Raw genomic sequence first — 20,986 nt, forward strand, 5'->3', positions numbered from 1 at the left:
AAGAATATTCATCAAAAGCCAGGTAAAAAGTAAGGGGACAGCCCTCCAAACAAGTTCTCCCGGAACTTGAGGGATGTCTTAATTCGGCTATGTATTTCGTGTTACTTGAAGGTTGGGACTCTGACCTTCAATAGAAACATGACTGTATGAGCTTTTCCTATTGAACTTGGATCCTACCTGGCACACAGTGGGGACTCATGTTTGTTGACTGACTTACAGACTCATCCGAGATGGTCACACCCAGGGTCATTTATGTAACCAAGTCTGGAGGTAGGAAACTAGCATCACTTGTTTTTTCTGTGGCTAATGAAAGATGAGTAAGAACATAAATATTAAGAGGTCCAACTCTGACCTTGGTTCTAAAAAAGAAACGCTAAATTTGAAACTAAAAGCAAATCTCACAGAAGAAAAAAAAAATTTGGCCTCCAGTCTAAGCTGTAATTTCTTATGACGTAAGAGAATCTTTTCAGAGTGTGTCCAGTGTTTGTAGAATGCTATAAACCTAATGAGTTTTTTATAAACACCTGAAATCATTTAATTTGGTTTTTAAAAAAAATTTAGGCATTTCAAATGAAGTCATGGTTTTTATTGGTTCTGTGACCATGAAATGAATTTTCCATTTTTAGGATGTGCGTGGGATCCAGAGAACATCATAGTTGTTAGATGTGGCTTCAGCTTGTAATTTTCAAAAGGGAACTTTAATGGGGCATAAATTTAAGTGCTCCCACAGAATTAAGTAAAAGTTCTTTGGATAGTTCCGGTGGAATGAGTCTTGGGAGAGAGATGTGCCATGTGTCCAGCCAACTCTCCTACCCAGTAATTAAAGATGTTGGCTTCACTTGAAAGTTCACCAGCTAGATATTAGCTGGGAAGGTGACAACTCTCACCAGGTCCTTGGGAAGAGAAGGTGCCAGGGCAATGGAAAGGAGTCAAAGAGTGTCGTCCTCCCCACTTGTGCTGCAGCTCTGGCATCCTCTGGGCTCTGCTTGTCAACCCTTTTCTGTTTGTGTCTTAAACAGGGAAACTACATTGTGAGCCAAACAGAAAATCGTTGGGGGCATAGTCATCCGTTTAATCCCATTCATATGTTTTGTTAATATACCTTGTATATTCACTTGTATTTGACGCTCTAGTCCTCTTGTTTCTTTGTATTTGATGCTCTAGAATTGTTTGCTCTAGTCCTCTTATATCTTTGTAAAGATTGTTTAAGAATTTTTTATGCTTGTTTTGTCTTGTTTGAAACAGGGTCTTACTCTGTTGCCCAGGCTGGAGTGCAGTGCACGATCTTGGCTCACTGCAACCTCCGCCTCTCGAGTTCAAGTGATTGTCGTGCCTCAGTCTCCCGAGAAGCTGGGATTACAGGCACGTGCCACCACACCTGGCTAATTTTTTTGTATTTTTAGTAGAGATGGGGTTTCACCATGTTGACCAGGCTGGTCTCAAGCTCCTGACCTCATGTGATCCACCTACCTCTGCCTCCCAAAGTGCTGGGGTTACAGGCATGAGCCACTGAGCCCAGCCATGTTTAATAATTTTTTAAACAAAACACTGACACTAACCTCTCTGGAATATGAGAGGCCGTTCTCTTCCTAATGGGAATGTCCCAGGGAAAAGTAAACAGTTCCTGGTTCAAGAAATAGACAAGATGCAACACCTAGAACTGTTGCATCTGAGCCCAACTGAGGGAGCATGCCCAGTCTGGCATTTTCCCTTTTTAAAATTTTGCAAGCTGCCCCCAGATCAGAATGACCTGACAGTCCCTTTTGAGTGGATTATCCTTATTGATCTAAACACGTTCTCTATTTTATAACATTGGAGGAATCTAACATTCATCAGTTAGATTTTCTAGTTATTGGCTGATATGTAAAGTACCCAGATGTACTCTACAAAAGGCAATCTTCAAGAGCAATCTTCTTTTCCCCCTCTTTAGAAAATGCCATTTTGGAGAGCAATGCTGGGAAGACTTTATATTGCACAAGATTCTATAAATAGAGCATTTGACTTCCAGTCTGTTCTCCTCTATGCAATGAGTTACAAATAGTTATCAAAACTGCAGGGTCAGCCTGGTATGGTGGCTCACGCCTGTAATCCCAGCACTTTGGGAAGCCAAGGTGGGCAGATCACTTGAGCTCAGGAGTTCAAGACCAGCCTGGCCAACATGGTGAAACCCGGTCTGTACTTAAAAAAAAAAAAAAAAAAACTCCTGGTGTGGTGGTGCACGCCTGTAATCCCAGCTACTCTGGAAGCTGAGGCAGGATAATCAACTGAACCCAGGAGGTAGAGGTTGCAGTGAGCTGAGATGGTGCCACTACACTCCAGCCTGGGTGTCAGAGCAAGACTCAGTCTCAGAAAAACAGACAAAATAACCCTGCAGGTTCACAGCTCTTCTGAAACCATTTGTGTAGCAGTATCCTATCCGAGGACCCCAGCACCCAGTGGTCAGTGTTTTCTATCTGTCCTTTTTTTTTTTTTTTTGAGATGGAGTCTTACTCTGTCACCAGGCTAGAGTGCAGTGCTGTGATCTCAGCTCACTACAACCTCCACCTCCTAGTTTCAAGCGATTCCCCTGCCTCAGCTTCCCAATGAGATGGGAATAGAGGCTCACGCCACTACACCTGGCTATTTTTTTGTTTGTTTGTTTGTTTTAGTAGAGACGGGATTTCACCATGTTGGCCAGGATGATCTTGATCTCCTGACCTCATGATCCACCCGCCTTGGCCTCCCAAAGTGCTGGGATTAAAGGCATGAGCCACCGTGCCCAGCCTCCATCTGTCTTTAATAACAGAAAAAAAAACACATTCCCTCTTGGATAGTGGTTGATATTATAGCAATTCCTGGTAAAAGGAAAATCATAAAAGAAGCTCTTTTGTGAACCACTGATTTCAACCATGTTTTACTGCAGTGTTGATGAATTTGTGAACCTTTGTGATAGACAAGATTGCCCCACAGCTTATAAGAAACAGAGTTTAGGAACTAAGTTTTAAGATGGGTTGGTAGCACACGTTCATTGTTAGAAGGCCGAAAGGTCATCATAAAGTTTCTTTAATGAAGCACACTGTGGTGTTGGTGTTTGAGAAAAATGGGACTTAAAGAGTAAATTTAATACCAGATTGATGGGCCTAGCCTAGTAGGTGCTTGCAAAAAACTGATTTAACTATAGAGAAGTCTGTTGGGGCATCTGAATCTGCCTCAGACAGGCAGAACCCTCGCTATGTGATAGATAATTAGAGGCGTACAGCATTGCATGTGAGAGCTGTACATCGATTTCAATCCTCACGCTACCACTTTGTAGCTTCATACCTTGCACAAAATATTTAACCTCCCTGAGTCAGTTCCTGTGGGGATAATAACATCTTCACTGCATTTTTGTACTGTGCAAAGAACTTGGCACTTCTCCCTGGCACTTGGTAAACATTTACAATAAATAGCAGCAATAATTTAATATAGGATGGATTCCAGTTTAGGGTCAGGTAGATAGTCACTGTTTAGAGGTTTTTTCCCACTGTCTTTCCTTGACTAAAGAGTGGAGAGAGGAAGTCACACTTTCCAGGTACATAAGGCCCCTCCAAAGAGTCAGGAGGTGGGTGGGAGTGGACATATCCACCCCGACAGCAGATGGGCAGAGCCAGCTACCAAGGAGGTCAGTCAGCCTCCCATTCCAGAAGTGGGCGTGCTAGTTCATTCTGCTGGGTTTCTGAGATATGATAAAAACACACAATTGGTTTTAAAAATAGCAAAACATTCTTTTAATCTGACTTTTAAAACGTCTACTTGGTAAGGTAGGTATTATGTTTTAGTTACATAACTGTGGAATCATCACAAACTTTGTAATCATCATAAGCCCAAAAACAGAGCTCCAGAAATGCTTGGCACCCTGTGGATCCCAATAGCATAATCTTTTAGTGGCAGAGTCAGGGCTTTTAAGAACTAGAGTGCCTGTGAAAAAGCCACATGAGGCTCTAAGGCTGTGAACAAGTGTCAAGAAACTGGTATTACACAGAAATATCAAAGGTGAGAAGTGGCCTTGGATAACTGACTCCCTTCCTCGGGCTTGGCCAGGCCAGCTCCTGGTGCTGCCAGATCTCATTACTTTGGATATGCCCAGCCTACGGAATTAGTGGCCTCACGTGACTACCCAGGTTAAGAAAGTACCATAAAATATGTTTGTTGATAACAAGCTGTGGGAAGTAGCTAAGAATTGATTCTACTCTGCATTTTTATTTTATTTTGTCTTTGGGCTTTTTCTCTCTGTAAAATATTAATATTAGAAAGGTATTGACAGATTTTCTTAAATCTGATGTATTAATATTTAAGCTTAGTGATTATTTACTTTTCAAAGTAACTGCTCTACAAAAAGATACAGTCAGGATTCCACTAGTTAATGAGGTTTCCTAGGGCATTTGACGTTTAATTAATTTTAATTACAAGCTTTGAGGAGTATTTTGTAAGCAAGCCATACCTAAGTTCCCATTTGTTAATTGAAATAAAGACTAAATTATTATTGTGTTTGGTAACTTTGAAACTAATTGCCTTCTGTTTCATGTAGGTTCTTTTTAAATGAAAGCTTCTAGGTCAAGATGTATTTTCTTCTTTTTCTGTGTCCATTGAAAATCTTAATGATTAGAATGATAGTAAAGATAATTATAATATTCTATTGCCATAGTCCCCAACATTTTTGGCACCAGGGACCGGTTTCATGGAAGACAATTTTTCCACAGACCTGGGGTTGGGAGAGGGAGTGGCTTCGGGATGACTCAAGTGCATTGCATTTATTGTAGACTTTATTTCTATTATTACTACATTGTAATATATAATGAAATAATTATATAATTATATAGCTCACCATAATGTAGAATCAATGGGACCCCTGAGCTTCTTTTCCTGTAACTAGATGGTCCCATCTGGGGGTGATGGGAGACAGTGACAGATCATCAGGCATTAGCTTCTCATAAAGAACACGCAACCTAGATTCTCATAAGGAACATGCAAAGTTCCCTCACATGTGCGGTTCACAGCAGGGTTCGGGCTCCTATGAGAATCTAATGCCGCCACTGATCTCACAGGAGGCGGAGCTCGGGCAGTAATCCGAGGGATGGGGAGCAGCTGTAAATACAGATAAAGCTTCACTGGCTCACTAGCCAGCTGCTCGCCTCCTGCTGTGTGCTGCCTGGCTCCTGTCAGGCCACAGACCGGTACCAGTCCATATCCCAAAAGTTAGGGACCCCTGTTCTATTGGATAAGTCTTGTTCCAAAGCTGTACAATTAAGTATGTACCATTTGTATAAAATCACATTAATAGGAAGGTTATACATGACTTAAGTACATTTATCACATAGTATACTCCTTGCTCAGGAAGGATCTTTATTCTACTCTTCAATGGCATATACTTTATGAGTCCATGAAAGCACCCTACATTTTAAACAAGTACATCTTTTCAGAACCACTTGCCCCTCCTGCCACTGAGTGAGTGGCTGCCCGCTCCTTCCCCTGGGCCTCCTTTGCCTGAGGCTGGAATATTGGAGACCATTTCTGAGAACGATCTGTCTTAGGTCCTTATCATCAATGTATAAAAATGGAAGAAAGAAGTTCCTATGTCTAAGAATCAGGATTTTGACTGTAAATCACATTTGCCCTCGTGTAATTAATCAAATAGAGGTTCATTTATTGTACTTTGTCATTATAAAACTTTAATTTTTGTTCGGCTGAAAATATCCACTGATGGTTATGCGACAGGGTTATGAACTCTTTGTATAAAAGCCTCTTTATAAATAAGATTTCTTACGGCTGTAATGATTTTGTTATCTGGGAGTGTGGGAAGAAATGTAAAATACAGGGCAGAGGGCAGTCAGTGAAGGCAAAGTTACAAAGTTCAAGGAAGCATGGTTACAAAACTCCTTTCTTTGGGTTGCTGACTTGTCCTGCGTTTGGCTTTTTAGGGAAGAAAATGCAGAAGAAAGATGAATCTCATTTTAAATGAAGCTCCCCTGCAGTGTGTGTATTTTCTTAATCATTGTCAATATGGAAACACACCTGAGTGTGATTATTGATTGTCCACAATTCCAAGCAATATGATCTTTGAGACAGGAGGTATACTCCCTCCCCCACGCCCCTGCCAGGCATGTGACAATTGGTTCTAGAAGGTTAACTAAGGAAATACATGGCCCGGTCAGCAGATGTCCCTAGATCCATTGTCTTGTATGTAAGATTGAGCAGCCACCACTGCTCTGAAACTGATTTTTTTCCCAAAAGGCCATCTGAAAACTGTTAAGTAAAGTCCATGCCATAGTTAACTGTCCTTTCACCTTTCTTAAGCTCTTTGGTCCTGTTAGTGACTGCATGTGAAAGTTGTGTTTCTTCCACAGAACAGAGGAGTCGAAGTTGTGAGAAACAAAGGCTTTCCAAGAAATGCTATTGTACTAGAAAGCCCCCAGTCTTAGTGATGCTGTTTCATAAACCCCTAGGAAGTGTCAGAGAAAAAGATGTAACAGGAGAAAGAAAGTATTTCATAGATACTATGTAGAAAACACTCCAATTGTATGTATGTATCATTTTTTCCCTCCAGAGATCTACATGTAACTCTGCTTTCCACTCATGCAATCATGAGCTTCCTACTGTTAACAAATTCTCATGCATTATTTTCAACATGTGGCAATTTAGAGGAGATCTTGTTTTCCACTTTTCAAATTACTGATCCTTGACCTGTGCTCAGTTCCCTCCCAACTAAGCAAGAGTTAGAACTGTAAGAAGGGGAGAAGGGAAAAGAAGGTTAAATGTCTATTTCAGGACTCAGGAAATGACATTAAGCTCCCTGGGCAGTATTCTGAAAGTAAAGAAAATAGTTCCATTTTATGATGTGTTTGATTTGGACCATAGATTAGAGTTGCGCTTGACTTTGTTGACCACCTCCACTTAGAAACATGAAGCTTTCCAGAGCGTTTGTTCTATTAGGTGTGTTTCATCTTTGCTTTCACTGTTAGATGATATGCTACCATTAATTATTTTTCTAGCTTTATGTGGCCACTGATGGCATGACAGAGGCAGGGAACAATGGAAAAATGGTCTCCCCTTATCTTCTTAAGTTAAAGGAGAGCAGAGTCCCAGGCGTCAGTGTGCACTTGACCTCCAGCTTACATGCATGCATATACATACCCAGGCACGTTTTTTCAAGTTTCTTTAAAGTTTTTTTTTTGAAAAGGCATGCCTCCTTCAAACCAGTATCCTTTTCTAATACCTGCCTCACTCCTTCCTTTCCAGACAATTCCTGAGAAGAGTGGTCTGCCCTCACCAACACCACTCTTCCCTCCTGTCTAGCTTTGACTCACTAGAGTCTGGCTCTGCCCCCTCACTTGACTCACGCCTCATTTGCTAAGATCACCAGTGACTTGCTAACTGTCACATAAGGGAAACCTCTTCCAGCCCCTTTTCTGACTTCCTGACATCTCTCCATCTTTGCACTGTTGTTCCCCTACAACTCTCCCTCCCTTGGCTTCCTTGACGCCATTGAAGCATGATTCTGCTCTGTGAGCATTAAAGTGCAGTTACCTGTTTTTCCCCTCCTCTGTCTTCTGCCCATCCCTTGGGGGTTCAACCTTCTTCACTTCTCATCTGGGATCTCAGTGCCGCCATAACTTCAGATTCTATCTATCATTAGAACACTGAGCTCACAGTTAGTATTTTCAAAACCGACCTCCTCTGCTTCTCCCAAGCCCTGTTCTTCTACATTTCTGTCTGATGAACAGCACCAGTGTTTTGTTTCATCATCTAAGCCCGCAGACCAGATCATCATTCTAGTTCTTCTTTCATGCCATGTTCTTTTATGTTCTACCTTTTGCACACTCATAATCCCTCCTAAGACTTTTTTAGTAAAATCACCTGTGAATGTGTTCTTCTCCTCCTGCCACCTTGAGTAAATTCATGGTGCTCCCATGAACCTTGCACATACTTCTATTATTACACTTACCAGATTGTATTTTAATTATGTGTTTGTTTCCCTCCCTCATAAGTCATTCCATGAGTTACTCACTGTTGTAACTCAACACTAACTCAATGAGCACATGATAGGCACTCAATATATTTGAACAAATAGCAAAGTGGAATTAATAGAGGCTGTAGGAAAAGAGAAAGCGACAGCCATGTTCTTCAGACTTTTAGGGATGATGGAAGTCGATGCTTGTGATCCCGGCTGGCAGCCCCCAGGACAGACACCTTTTACAGTTTGCTTTAAGCCCCCACTATTAGATTATTTCAGTTGCCTGAATATGCCTCTCTAGGAATAGGCCTCATTGACTAAAGAGGGTGAAGTTCAAGAAAGAACAGAACTCACCGTTTCTACCTCTTTAATAAGTGAGCTTTCTGTTTAGCTCTGCATTCGCGATCTGCAATGTGAATACCAAGGAGACTTGTATCAACACCAGGTTAGTAGTGTCTCATGTTGGATGATAATTGAAACACTGAACATTTTAGAAAAGAGACAGACTTACTCTGAAGGAGCAAGAGGAGAGACGTATGCTCGCGGTGGAGCAGCTGCGAAGAAAAGCCTTAGGCCAGGGAATTGCTCAGGAAGCGAGGCTTTGGGTACTCCCTGTATCCACACTGTGTCCATTGAGCCTGTCCTCAACAGGACTTTGGTTCCAGGAGCTTCTCTGTGAATTCTCAAGGTACTCATAACCAGAAATTAACTACACATAGGCAAAGATCACCGTCATCTGCAGTGGACGGTAACACCCACCTCAAAACAGAATGCCAGCTCTTCACTGAGCACGAGGATTGGAGGTTCGTTCCTGATACTACAGGGGCCCCTCTCTCCTTGTGTTGCCGGTGGAAGTCCAGTCGTAAACATTGCATTGGAAACAAATAGTCCATTAGGCACAACATAGTCCTTTAGATCTTCATTTTAGAATAGTCATTACTCTGGGGTATGCTAGATTAAAGCCACAGCATTTCCTAGTTCAGGAATACTGTCATTGTCATTTTCACCATGACACTGTGTCAATGGGTGGTGGTAGAGTTGGTGGTGATCGTATGTGCCAGTTCTGCTGGTACCTTTTTTTCCCTAAATTGACTCAGTGTCACCAAAAAAAACTTAACATCCAGCCCAAATGACTTGTCAATAATAATTTCCACATAAACATATAAAAGATATTCTATGGTATATGGGTTTTTTAAGTGCCTTTTTTTTTTTTTTTTGGTATTTTTTGTGACATTCCTTAACATCTACCAGGCATTCTGTGTGACATGCTCGTGCCAGGAGTGACAAATCCCCAAACTCTGCTATCCCCAGGATGGTAATAACAAGTATGGCAGTCCCTACGTTTTAGCTCTCAGGCTCATTAAATATAGATGGAGAGTAAGTAAATATGAACAGTGTGTGGCCCACAGTGTGTGTAATGTGTGGGGCTGGCCCACAGGAACTGGTGTTTAGGTGTGGTGGGCAGTAGAAACTAAACCAGAGAAAGTGGCAGGGAAGCACAGGGTGTGCTGGGGGGACACTGAGTCCGCCACTTTGCATGGACCTGTGTGCCCATACAGACTAGGAGCAGTGGGAGAGCTTGCTAGAAAGATGCGTGGGACCCTGGCTGCACAGAGCCTTGGATGGCAGGCAGGGGAGGCCGGCCTTTATCCAGGAATCAGAGGGAGCCACCGGAGACAGCCAGTAACATGATGAGAGCCACATGCTGAGGCTTCCAGAAGGGATGTGCTGAAAATGTTACACTTAAAAGCTAAATTGAATATGAAGGAAAACTGGAAATAGGGTGATTGACCGTCTAGTCTTATAAATTGTCTCTTATTCACAGATAAAATTCATCTAAAACACAGCTGCCTTCCTCCTGGATGTAAATATCCCACTTGAATCAAATCAAGAAGCAAAGAGTAGTAGAACTGTTATTGTTCTGATAGTAAGAGATAGGATGTAAGATGGTACAATATACCCTCACTCTCACTTCTGAATCCCAGAATGCATACATCCCACCACAGCATGTAATTCTTCCCTTAAGATGCAGAGAAATAGGCCATCATCAGAGCAGCCACCCATGCAGCAACAAGTTGAAAGTTGTAATGCCACTTAGTGATGTGTCTGTGGAGTCCTCAGCTGTGCCCACCTGCCATGGGCTGCCCCCCACCTGCCTGGCGTAGCACAAGCCACTCACTCTGTGCCTCAACAAAATGACACTCGAAATTCTTGTCGTGAATGGAGTCCCTTTAAAGTCATCCTTTAAAAAAAAAAAAAAAAAAAACCTTTCTCTAAAGTGAGTTTCAAGTAAGCCTAATTCTTTTACCTTGACCTCACATAACAACACCCAGATTGCCCTCCCATCACAACAGAAAAAATCCTGGCCTCATATTCTTGCTTCATCACTGACAACATGCCATCTCCTAAGAGTAAGAATCAGCTTGTTTCTCTCTCTCTCTCTCTCTGTCTCTCTCTCTCTATCTCTCTCTCTCTCTCTCTCTCTCTCACACACACACACACACACACACACACACACACACTAGTTCTTTAACTCCAGGAGTCATGTGGCCACCCCAAAAGCTTTCCATGTCTCAAATTCTGTCTTGAGCGCCAACCATAAACACTCCAGTTGGCCCCGGCTACCTCCTCACCAGGCCCTGTAGCTTGGAAGTGTTTCTCTTTACTACTGCCCTCTCCTCGCCATTGTGGGAAACATATTAGCCCTTCAGGAGTCCCTAGTTATGAAGGTGGTGGAACCAGCTCTAAGTGACCTTGGGTACCTGGGATTGGTTATGAGAACAGGAAGAGGGGAGTTCCTTTAGGTCAATTTCAACTGCAAGTGGCTTCTTTTCTGAGTTTATAGACCGAAGTCAGCTGACTATTGTAAATTAAAATGCGTATTGTAATTGGCATCTGAGCATATTATAATTGACATCTCAGGTAAGTGTTTCCTAATGAAATGTCATATTTAATGGCTAATTCTAAAGTTTTGAAGATGCTAAATTGAATCCAGCATTAGCCATGTTTTCCTCATGTTCCACTCTAATCCAATATTGGGAAGTGACTAAGTACTTATTTTAAAATTAAAAAGTTAACTGACAAAGAGTCCTTATCGTCTCGCATTTTCCATGAGCTATTACTATAAACATAAAGAGAACCAAGCACATCTGTAATGAAGTGACGCCCATCCACCCTAAAGTCTACAGATATTCCCTAAGAAACAAACACATTTGGCTACCTTACAGTTCACTAACAAGGCAGTGGAAGATGAACCAAAGCCAGAAAGCGGGGTCGCCCAGCCTAAGCTGCAACATCCTGGTCAGTTCTCAGCCTCTTAAGAAGACCCAGCTGGCCAAGGAGGGTGGATCACCTGAGGTCAGCAGTTCGAGACCAGCCTGGTCAGCATGACGAAACCCCCTCTCTACTAAAAATACAAAATTAGCCAGGTGTAGTGGCGCATGTCTGTGATCCCAGCTATACTCAGGAGGCAGAGGCAGGAGAATCGCTTGAACCTGGGAGGTGGAGGTTGCGGTGAGCCGAGATCACGCCATTGCTCTCCCGCCTGAGCAACAAGAGTGAAACTCCGTCTCAAAAAAAAAAAAAAAAAGGAAGACCCCAGAATGGTGCAAGGGTCTTTCCTGGGCCAGCCCAGCCAAGCATTCCTCTCATGTCATTATCCAAACCTCATTTCCTCCTGGGCATCCTTTCTGCAGTCATCCACCACCTTTTTAAAAGCTCACAAGGGGAAAGCCTGCATCTATTGTGGAAGAAATCTGCTGCTCCGAATATTCTCTTTTAGTCTACAGAGCTTCTCCAGATGAAACCATTCCCTCTCACCAACCCACTGGGCCCCAGTAACCAGGGCTGTTGGCCCTGCAGGTAGGAGCAGTGATCCTCAGCCCCGGGGAGAAATGTAGCCAATGAGAGACTTTTTACATTGCTTCCATTTCATTTAGAATTGGGTTTACTGGGCTACCCATAGCCATGCATCTTTTCTTAATGGCTGGTTTTCTCTGGCAAGTGGATCAGGCCTGGGGTGTGAGGTAGAGATCCTGGGTGCGGTGTAGATAGTAGGAGATGCAGTGTGATGACATGAACCCATTTCATTTCAGCTTGAGCAAACTCAGTACCAAAGCTAATAGGAGCTTGCTGTTTTCTTGTCTTATCCCAGAGCTGCTTGGCCAGAAAGGAATTGAAAGTGAAGGTGAAAAACTTGGTGGGGACATAGCCTAAAAGTAGACCGGGAGAGCATTTCAAAGCATAGCATTTTTGACAGAGTCAGAATTGGCTCTATTAATATTTTTACCGCTATAGCTTAGGGTAGACTGGCAGAGCCAGGTATAAACTGCCCCCTGCTGCCTGACATGGAGAAGTACATGAAAAATGTCGCTTCATTGGTGAATTATATTCTGAAATGCCTGCAAGGAATGGAAAGCAAATTAGGGGAACAGCAGGCAGTCTCAGAGAAGCCATGGACATCACAGATCAGCTAGATCCTCTCCAGTGTGAAGACGAAGGAAAGGTGAGAGAGCTAGAAGCAGCTCTTATAAAAAGTACTTTCCAGATGTAGACAGCCGCTTCATTACTCCTTCTGCAACCTTGTCAGTGAGTGGACCATGGTCCAGTAGCATCAGTATCACCTGGGAACTTGTTAGAAATGCAGATTCTCAGGCCCCACCCTGTGTCAACAGAATCAAATTCTGCATTTTAAACAAGATCCCCCAGTGATACTCACATTTACATTTCCGAAGCCCTTGCTGGGCAGGCGCAGTATCTCATACCTGTAATCCCAGCACTTTGGGAGGCCCAGGCAAGTGGATGACTTGAGATCAGGAGTTCAAGACCAGCCTGGCCAATGTGTTCAAACCCCGACTCTACTCCAAATACAAAAATTAGTCAGGCGTGGTGGCAGGTGCCTGTAATCTCAGCTACTCAGGAGGCTGAGGCAGGAGAATCGCTTGTACTCGGGAAGCGGAGGTTGCAGTGAGCCAAGATGACACCACTGCACTCCAGCATGGGCAACAGAAACTTCTTCTCTACTAAAAATATGAAAAATTAGTCAGGTGCGCTCTCGGGAGGGTGATGTGGGAGGATCACCTGAGCCCAGGAAGCAGAGGTTGCAGTGAGCTGAGCCAAGATTGTGCCACTGCATTCTAACCTGGGCGACAGAGTGAGACTCCATCTCAGAAAAAAAAAAAAAAATTCCCTGAACATGACTTCAGAAGCAGCTTTAGCCCTGGACCAGGTCCAGGGTTCTCTAAGGTTTGGATCAGGTTGAATTCAGCTTGAACAGTGAAAAAAACACAACCTAATAGAAGAGATGAATCCTCAAGTTAAATTTGTGAATGCCTTATGTTCTTATTTTCTTAATACTTCCTTTTTATCCATCCTCACATGTCACTAGCTCTTTAACCATAGATACTTTAACTTGCCATATTTCATATTACTTTCTGTATTTCAGTAGCAGCCAGCATTTGCGAAGCAGTTTCTTTCAAAAGTCATTCTGTCCCAGCAAGTGTGTGACAGGCGTCTGATTTGCTCTCTGGCAGCCTCTGTGCTTCCCATCATTCTTGTTTACTTCAATCTTCTCTCTGCCGTGCTTACACCCTGCTGTTATGGTTTAAGAGTAGTGACTTGAGCAAGTCTGCAGGATTGAGCTGGCCCCCAGTGGCATTGTCAGTCTGTTGCTAACCTGGAGTGTTCTTTTCTGCGCCAGGTCAGAGAAGAGTGCCGGCTCCTGAACGCCCCACCTGTTCCACCCCGAAGCGCAAAGCCTTTGTCCACCAGTCCCTCCATCCCTCCTCGCACAGTCAAGCCAGCGCGGCAACAGACTCGCTCTCCCAGCCCCACCTTGTCCTACTATTCTTCAGGGCTACACAACATGTAAGTCTTCTTGCCAGGCCCTGCTGCACGCTTATCTTCTCATCCAACAGTTCATGGGTTCTTGAGAGCATTTTCAGGGTAGCCCTAACTGAGGCAGGGTGGTGGGAGAGGAAATGGCTTTTTAGTTTTTTAAATAATTTTACTGGGTGAGCATGCTGGGGCCCCTTAGCTAGGATGGAAGAGCCAGTGTGTCTTGGGAAGAAAAGATGCCACACCAATCTGAGAAATTCAGAGGTAAAGGCTAACTAGATTCTCCTGGAAACACCCCGGGGGCTGCCGTCAGTTCTCACAGATCAGCATCTAGTTCTTTCCACTTTGACTTCGACACGAGCAGACAGTACCTTCAGCAGACAGCACCTTCGACCAGGACCTGAAATGGAAAGGGTCCCATTGGCTGTCTACTCTGAATTCCCATCCAGACAGGAGTCCCCTTTTGACCATCACTGTTGGGTGGTCATTTCCTTTTGTCTGGATACTTCCAGTGCTCTGAGCTCATTCTTCTACAACACAGCTCATTCCATTGTTGGCAAGTAGCAATGCTTTACAAAAAAAAAAAAAAAAACTTTTATTATATTGAGTTGAAATCAATCTCTATGTAACTTTCAATCGTTTCTTAGGTCTAAAGAAATAAAAATAGGTCCATCCCGTATCTCTTCGTCGACTCATGAAAATTCCGAGTCAGCTATGATAGATGTCTTCTCTTCTCCAAAAGAAACATCCTTGCCTCCCTCTGCTGCTTCCCTGACGTCACTGTCAGACCCCTCACCGGCCTGCTCACCCTCCTTTGAGCGCATTCTAGTTTCATGTTGCTCTTAAAACACGGCCCCCCCAGAGCCTAATCCACCACTCCACATGTGCTCGTTACAGTTTGAAGTAGCTCTCTTTGCAGGTATTTTTTGTTCTCTGGACATTTAAATCCTTGTGCTAATGTTACTCAATTGTTCAGAAACTAAGGCAAGGATTAGCATTTTATTTGAAGCATTTCCTCCTACCTCAGACTTTTGGATGGAAATAGAGTCACGGGTGATGTGATGCCATCATGTCACTGTAGTGCAAGCATGGCAAGCATGCGCCACCCATTTACTATTCTCTCACTCTACCCTCGCTCACTGCAGACATCGTTCATCCATCATGGCACCTGTTGGTGCAGAGCCTACACATGACTTAATAATTTTCCTCATCATAAAGACCCAGGCACCTATTAACAGTGATTTTCTTACTAGCTGAAATACTTATTTTATCTCCACTGTAGCATTTTAAATCATTATGTACATATCTACAATTACCAATGTATTTTATTAAAGATTCTTTAAAAAAAAAAACCAGTGAAGTTAGCAGGAACTTTATTGAATTCGAAACTAACTGCACTTTTCTATTCAGCAGTAACATCTATAAATAACGAAAGCCTTGGGATTTGGCTTTTTTCTTGTAACTGATTTCTCTGTGTGTGTTTGCTTTTAAGCAGCGTCACTAAAACTGACACAAATCCTTCTGAAAGCACTCCTGTTTCCTGCTATCCGTGTAACCGAGTGAAAACTGATTCTGTGGACCTGAAATCCCCATCTGGAAGTCCTTCTGCTGAAGCTGTGTCCTCTCGGCTCTCATGGCCTAATCATTATTTGGGAGCATCAGAGAGCCAGACCAGGAGTGACTTCCTTCTGGATCCAAGCAGGAGTTATAGTTACCCTAGACAAAAGACGCCAGGCACACCAAAGAGAAACTGCCCAGCACCTTTTGATTTTGATGGCTGTGAGCCCTTGTCCAGCCCCCCTAGCTCAGTCACTGCAGAATTCAGTAGCAGCGTCTCTGGTTGTCCCAAGTCAGCCAGCTACTCTCTGGAGAGTACGGATGTGAAAACTCTTGCAGCTGGCGCGACAAAGCAGAGTACTTCATGCCCTGCCTTACCCCCCAGGGCTCCAAAACTAGTAGAAGAGAAGGTCGCCTCCGAAACATCTCCTTTGCCTCTGAAAATTGATGGTGCTGAGGAAGACCCCAAGTCTGGGTCACCAGATCTCTCTGAGGACCAGTATTTTGTTAAAAAGGGCATGCAGGACATCTTCTCTGCCTCCTACCCTTTCTCATCTCCGCTCCACCTCCAGCTGGCCCCCAGATCCTGTGGCGATGGTTCCCCGTGGCAGCCACCGGCTGACCTGTCAGGACTCTCTATAGAGGAAGTGGCCAAGTCACTACGGTTCATTGGTTTGTCCGAAGATGTCATATCATTCTTTGTTACTGAAAAGATTGATGGGAACCTGCTTGTTCAGCTAACGGAAGAAATCCTCTCAGAGGATTTCAAATTGAGCAAACTGCAGGTGAAGAAGATAATGCAGTTCATTAATGGCTGGAGGCCCAAAATATAGCCAAATAACCCTCAGCCAGCATGGAACAAAACTGATCAATGCGTGTGCTAGAAGGGGTGGGCTGGGACACAATTTCATGTTTTTGCACTAAAAACCTTCTCTGTAAATAGGGATAAGAGAAACTCTTACTATGCAGATTACGTTTTTGAATGGTGAACAGGCTATTTTGTACATCAATAAAAATGCTGTACAGAACACTTGGAGGTGTGCCTTGTACGTCACTCAACAAACACTCAGCAGCTGCTAACAGAAAAAAAGGCATGTGCAGAGAAGTCATTCTTACCCAAGTAGGTTTATGCGAGAAGGTATGATATTTATTACAAAACAGCCAAAGCTGAAAGACATAAAAATCTTTTAAAAAAAAAAAAAAAAAAAAAAAACCACTTTGAACAACAATTCCCTTCTTTCAGGAGGGTTGACTTTAGACAATTAACTATGTTCTGTGCTCTGTCATTCAGATTGCTTCATGCTAATTGTTTTACTCTTGTGCCTGAAAATGTTAGTGATATGAATTGACACTTTAATGTTATATGCTTGGTGGGGATCTTTTTATGAGAAGGCATTTTCCAAAAGTCATGTGTTGATAAAGGGATATATATTGTCCTTAGAAATCACACAAATCATGACCACAATAATTTATCTGTAACTGCTGCTAATTTTATTGAGCAGAGAAAAAATAATATACGTATATAAACATGTATACATGCATACACAATACACCCGGATATGTTTTACACATAATTTTGATTCTGATATTTTAGGTAACATCTGTTCACTTTTAAATAATCCATTGAGGTTTGGGGACTGTTACCTACATTGATTCTCTTAGGAATAGTGGACAGAATGACTCCAAAGATTCTCAGAACCCTGTCACTTGCAGCTCAGTCTTATTTGGGTTCATCACTGAAAACTTAGAACAAGTCAGTAAAGAGTCCTGTATTGAAGAATTAAGTTTGAGTTTAAGCCCACTCACTGCAGGGCTGGTTTGTGCATGTAACACTCCCATGACATCTGGGGAAATGACAGTTTCTGTTGAATTATAATTCTCGGGTTTGAGGGTCTCCTTCCCCTGGTGTCTGATGACGAGAGGTCTGAAGAGCATTTCTCAGCATGCATTGGCGTTTCTCAGCCTGCTTCATGCTTTACAAGAGCTCAGAAATCAGACGCACCAGCCTTTCTTATTATATATGCCACATCTGTTGAGTATTTTTAAAATACCAAGAAGAGGACTTGTTTATTTCACAAAGCACTTCTTCCCTCTCTTTCAAAGCAAATACATTATTACCATACTTTTACATTAGTCTCAGAATTTTTGCTAAATATAATGGCATCATCATTATTCTCTTTTAGAGAATATACATCTGAGGATTATGTTAGTTCTCAGAGCAAGGCATCATCTACTCCCCTGCACCCCAGAGTCTGGCCCCAGATTCCAGACGTGCGGACAGCCCATGACCGAGGTGCACACCGTGCCCTCTTGAATAGGAAGGTCAGCCAGCGAGGTGGCAGCAAAACTTGCAGGATGGACTGACATCTTATCATCTCTTCCTGCTACCAAAATAAAAAAATAAATTGAAAGACAAGACCCACCAGTCTAGTTTTGTAGACCTGTGAAACGTGTCTCTGTTTCTTGGCATTAGAAGAAAGATACTTTTAATCCATATCATGGTTTAGAGTTGAGGCGAATTGATACCTAATTTTCCATGTTAGATCTCATTTTCCATCTTAGATCTCCTTTATCAAAAAAAGTATTTTTTTCTCCTAACATGTCTCCCAAAATGTAAATGTTATAGGCAAAAAGAATACCCTGTAAAATTCTCACACTGGAGCACCTCTTCAAAAGTCACTGACAAGTCGATGAGGAAGTGTCTGGTACTGCACTCACAGGACATGAGACCCGTGAGGCCTTCGTGTTCTGAAAGCATCCTTCTGTGTGAGGGGGACTGCCTCCCTTAGGAAAGTAAATCTCTCAGAACTTCTTTCTAAAATAAAAACAGACAAGATGCAGTTACTAAGCTGCAAGTTTTCATTGGCAAACCTAGCCGAATCCGTTTTAAAATACTTAACACTCAAGACACAATTCTCAAATTCAGGAAGAAGGAACAGGGTTGGTTTGGGTTTACTATGAAGGTTGCCTCACAAAAACAACCGACTCCTTTTAGCGTTTTTTGTTTTTATTTTTCTTTTTGTAAAAACTTTACACAAAATACGGTTTTAAATTCTTTTTGCTTCTTTGGGACTTGGCGTATTTTTGTCAAGTTTATATTGATTGGCAATGCGGAGACTCCTTGAGGGCAGGGACTGTGGCCTTTGGTTCAGTTATGCAGGAAACAGTCTAGTATCACTCTACAGTGCTGAGTAAAAGACACAGCCCCTGCCCTCTTGGAGATGATATTGTTTATGTTTGAAATCTCAGTTGCTAAGAGTATGTATGTATGTGTGGGTAAGAAAGATGTGAAGTCCTCTGGGCAGCTGGGTATATGGAGAATTACATGTGTCCTATCTTTAAAATATCAGCCTCTATTAAGGGGTACAGAACACCCCAAGATCACTAAGATCTCTCTCACTGCCTAGTGTTGTTGTTTCTTTGTTTTTTTTTTTTTTTTTTTACTGACCTGGAATTCTTTTAATTGTAATAAATATCTTCTGTCATCTCTAAAAGCCACAAATAAATGAAATTGCCATTCCTAAGCCGAGCACCTGTCTATGAAGGACCTTGGCACCCTGACTAGACAAAGCATTCATAGCTCCAAGAGAATCCTGACAGGATATGCAAAGCAGTGATAATAAGGAGACAGCAGAAAAGTGATGCCCAGAGATCCACACACAGAACCTTTCTAACCAACCAGGTCAAGGCTTATCATCTTATGTCCTCTGGCAGGTCCCCTATAATCAAAAGAGAGGAAGTGTCTGTCTAAACAAGACCCTTTTGGGTCCTTAGATTCATGGCAAAAATCATCATGGCCCCCATCAGAAAAGAAAATCAGCAATAAACCAAGCCAAGCAGCTAAAATGTATAATGTGGGCCTGACTCATGTTGGGAGGCAGAATTCAAACACTCACAGATCAATCTTGCAAGTTTTCTCTTCTTTAAGTTGAGCTGCTCAACTTTATGAACTGTGAAATTTACTTACATTCTTTCAACCCACATATATCATTGCAGTTTATGAAGTTGCAGCGGACTGCCCATTCAGCTAAATTGCAGTGTTTATTCTTGTCTCATGTCGAAATACAACAATCTTATAGGAAATATTATGACAGTCCATTCCAACTGTTTTCAGACACATGCATAAACAGTCTCTGCTCACATTCCACAGCCACCTGCATGTTATCCATACAGCTCCCTGAGAAGTCCAGGGACGGGAGGCCGGGTGTGGCAGGATGGAAGGTCCTTCATTTTCTAAACACTTTGTATAAGTCACTACTCATCGTGCCTAGCAAGTATAAGATTAACATTTTGAATAACAAACTGGAAAACAAATAATCCTCTGAAGAACCTAGTGAACTGTTCAAAGGAAATTTTAATTTCAGTCTACCAGAAAAGTTAAATCTGTTGCTGGACATAGGAGGTTTTCAGAAACATGCCTCTTTCATCAATTTCCACTATCTTTCAAGTTACCTAAAGGCACCAGGCTGCTTGAGCAAGAAGAATAAAAGGCCTAGAGTGCAAATTATGTGAAGTAGAGCTTTTAGATTGTGGGATTGTAATAATATGGGATGCTCATGGTCGCATCATGTTAAATCACACCGTTTAGTCTTCAAAACTTGGTGTTTTAAAATGTGTCTCATTGTGATAGCCAGAAACAAGGAATAAACGTGATTTGAGTTTAAACTATATACAAATATCTTCTGTAATTTTGCTGCTCTAATTTTTAGGCTATAAATTTTGTAATAGAGCTTATCAGATTGCGAATTTCCTTTGTTTACAATCTCATGTAGTAGGGCTCAGATAATTTCTTAGCTATAGCTATAAACCTTTTCTCCCACTCTCATATTAAGTTTCATTTAAAATATTTAAGCTAAGCCTAAAAATTGAAATCAGTTAAGAATTTGGAGAGTTTATCTTAAATGGAAATGGTGTATTCTTTTCAAAGAATTTTGTAACCATCTTTACAGTTTCTTTGCTTGGAAAACTTGGGTTGTTAACTATTGGTTAACAGTTGCATTACTTTCCAAAACATTATCTAATGGGCCCAATGTGTACCTCAAGATAAACACAGTATGTTATGTCTAAAAATTTCATTGTCTGTTGATTTAAATGGTTCTGAAATGTCTCTAATAAAGAAATTTTCAAAGTTGCTTTTCTTGCAGTTGTTCCTCAGTGGTCAGACCTAGTGCATAGTTTTCCAAGGACTTGTTTCCCATTCTCACTTAGGAGTAGGGAATTTGGAGGGAGTCCCAATACTGCAAGACCATTCTGTATTAATAAGAGATTGAAGACTGTGGCTATTGTGCATAGTCAGAAGATGCAGGTAACTAGGTAACTTGATGGCGTACAGAGAATCCCGTACCTGTGTGGTCAGGAGATAGCGCAAAAGATGAAATAGATGAACTGGTAAGCAAAAAAAAAAAACGTCCAAAGATAGTTGTCTCAATTGATCGTTCACTGTCAGTTACAGATCAAACTCCTTGTTCTACTCTTTCCCCACTCTCACTACTGCACTTGACTAACTCTTAAAAACCAAATAAAAGTATACATTTGAATGGGGAAAAGAAAGATAACATAAATTTATATCTCTTCGTCTTACATACAGTTTAACTTATGTAACTAGCAAATAGCAGAGATGGCTGA

The 20,986-nt window shown here is 42.1% G+C and overlaps 1 protein-coding gene across 4 annotated transcripts in view; it reads left to right on the forward strand.

Annotated features, from left to right (window-relative positions):
• GAREM1 (GRB2 associated regulator of MAPK1 subtype 1) overlaps window positions 1–20,493 on the forward strand; it is a 195,831-nt gene extending 175,338 nt beyond the window's left edge. For 3 of the 4 annotated variants that reach the window (XM_007974342.3, XM_007974340.3, XM_073006408.1), the window contains 2 exons: window positions 13,668–13,834; window positions 15,297–20,493. In XM_007974342.3, coding sequence (XP_007972533.1) covers window positions 13,668–13,834; window positions 15,297–16,194 — 1,065 coding nt within the window. In that variant the 3' untranslated portion in view covers window positions 16,195–20,493. The remainder of the gene's footprint in view (window positions 1–13,667; window positions 13,835–15,296) is intronic. The other variant, XM_007974341.3, reaches the window with a different exon arrangement.
• Window positions 20,494–20,986: the final 493 nt, after the last annotated feature.

This window comes from Chlorocebus sabaeus, chromosome 18 (assembly GCF_047675955.1).
Source record: "Chlorocebus sabaeus isolate Y175 chromosome 18, mChlSab1.0.hap1, whole genome shotgun sequence".
Classification (NCBI taxonomy): Eukaryota; Metazoa; Chordata; class Mammalia; order Primates; family Cercopithecidae; genus Chlorocebus; species Chlorocebus sabaeus.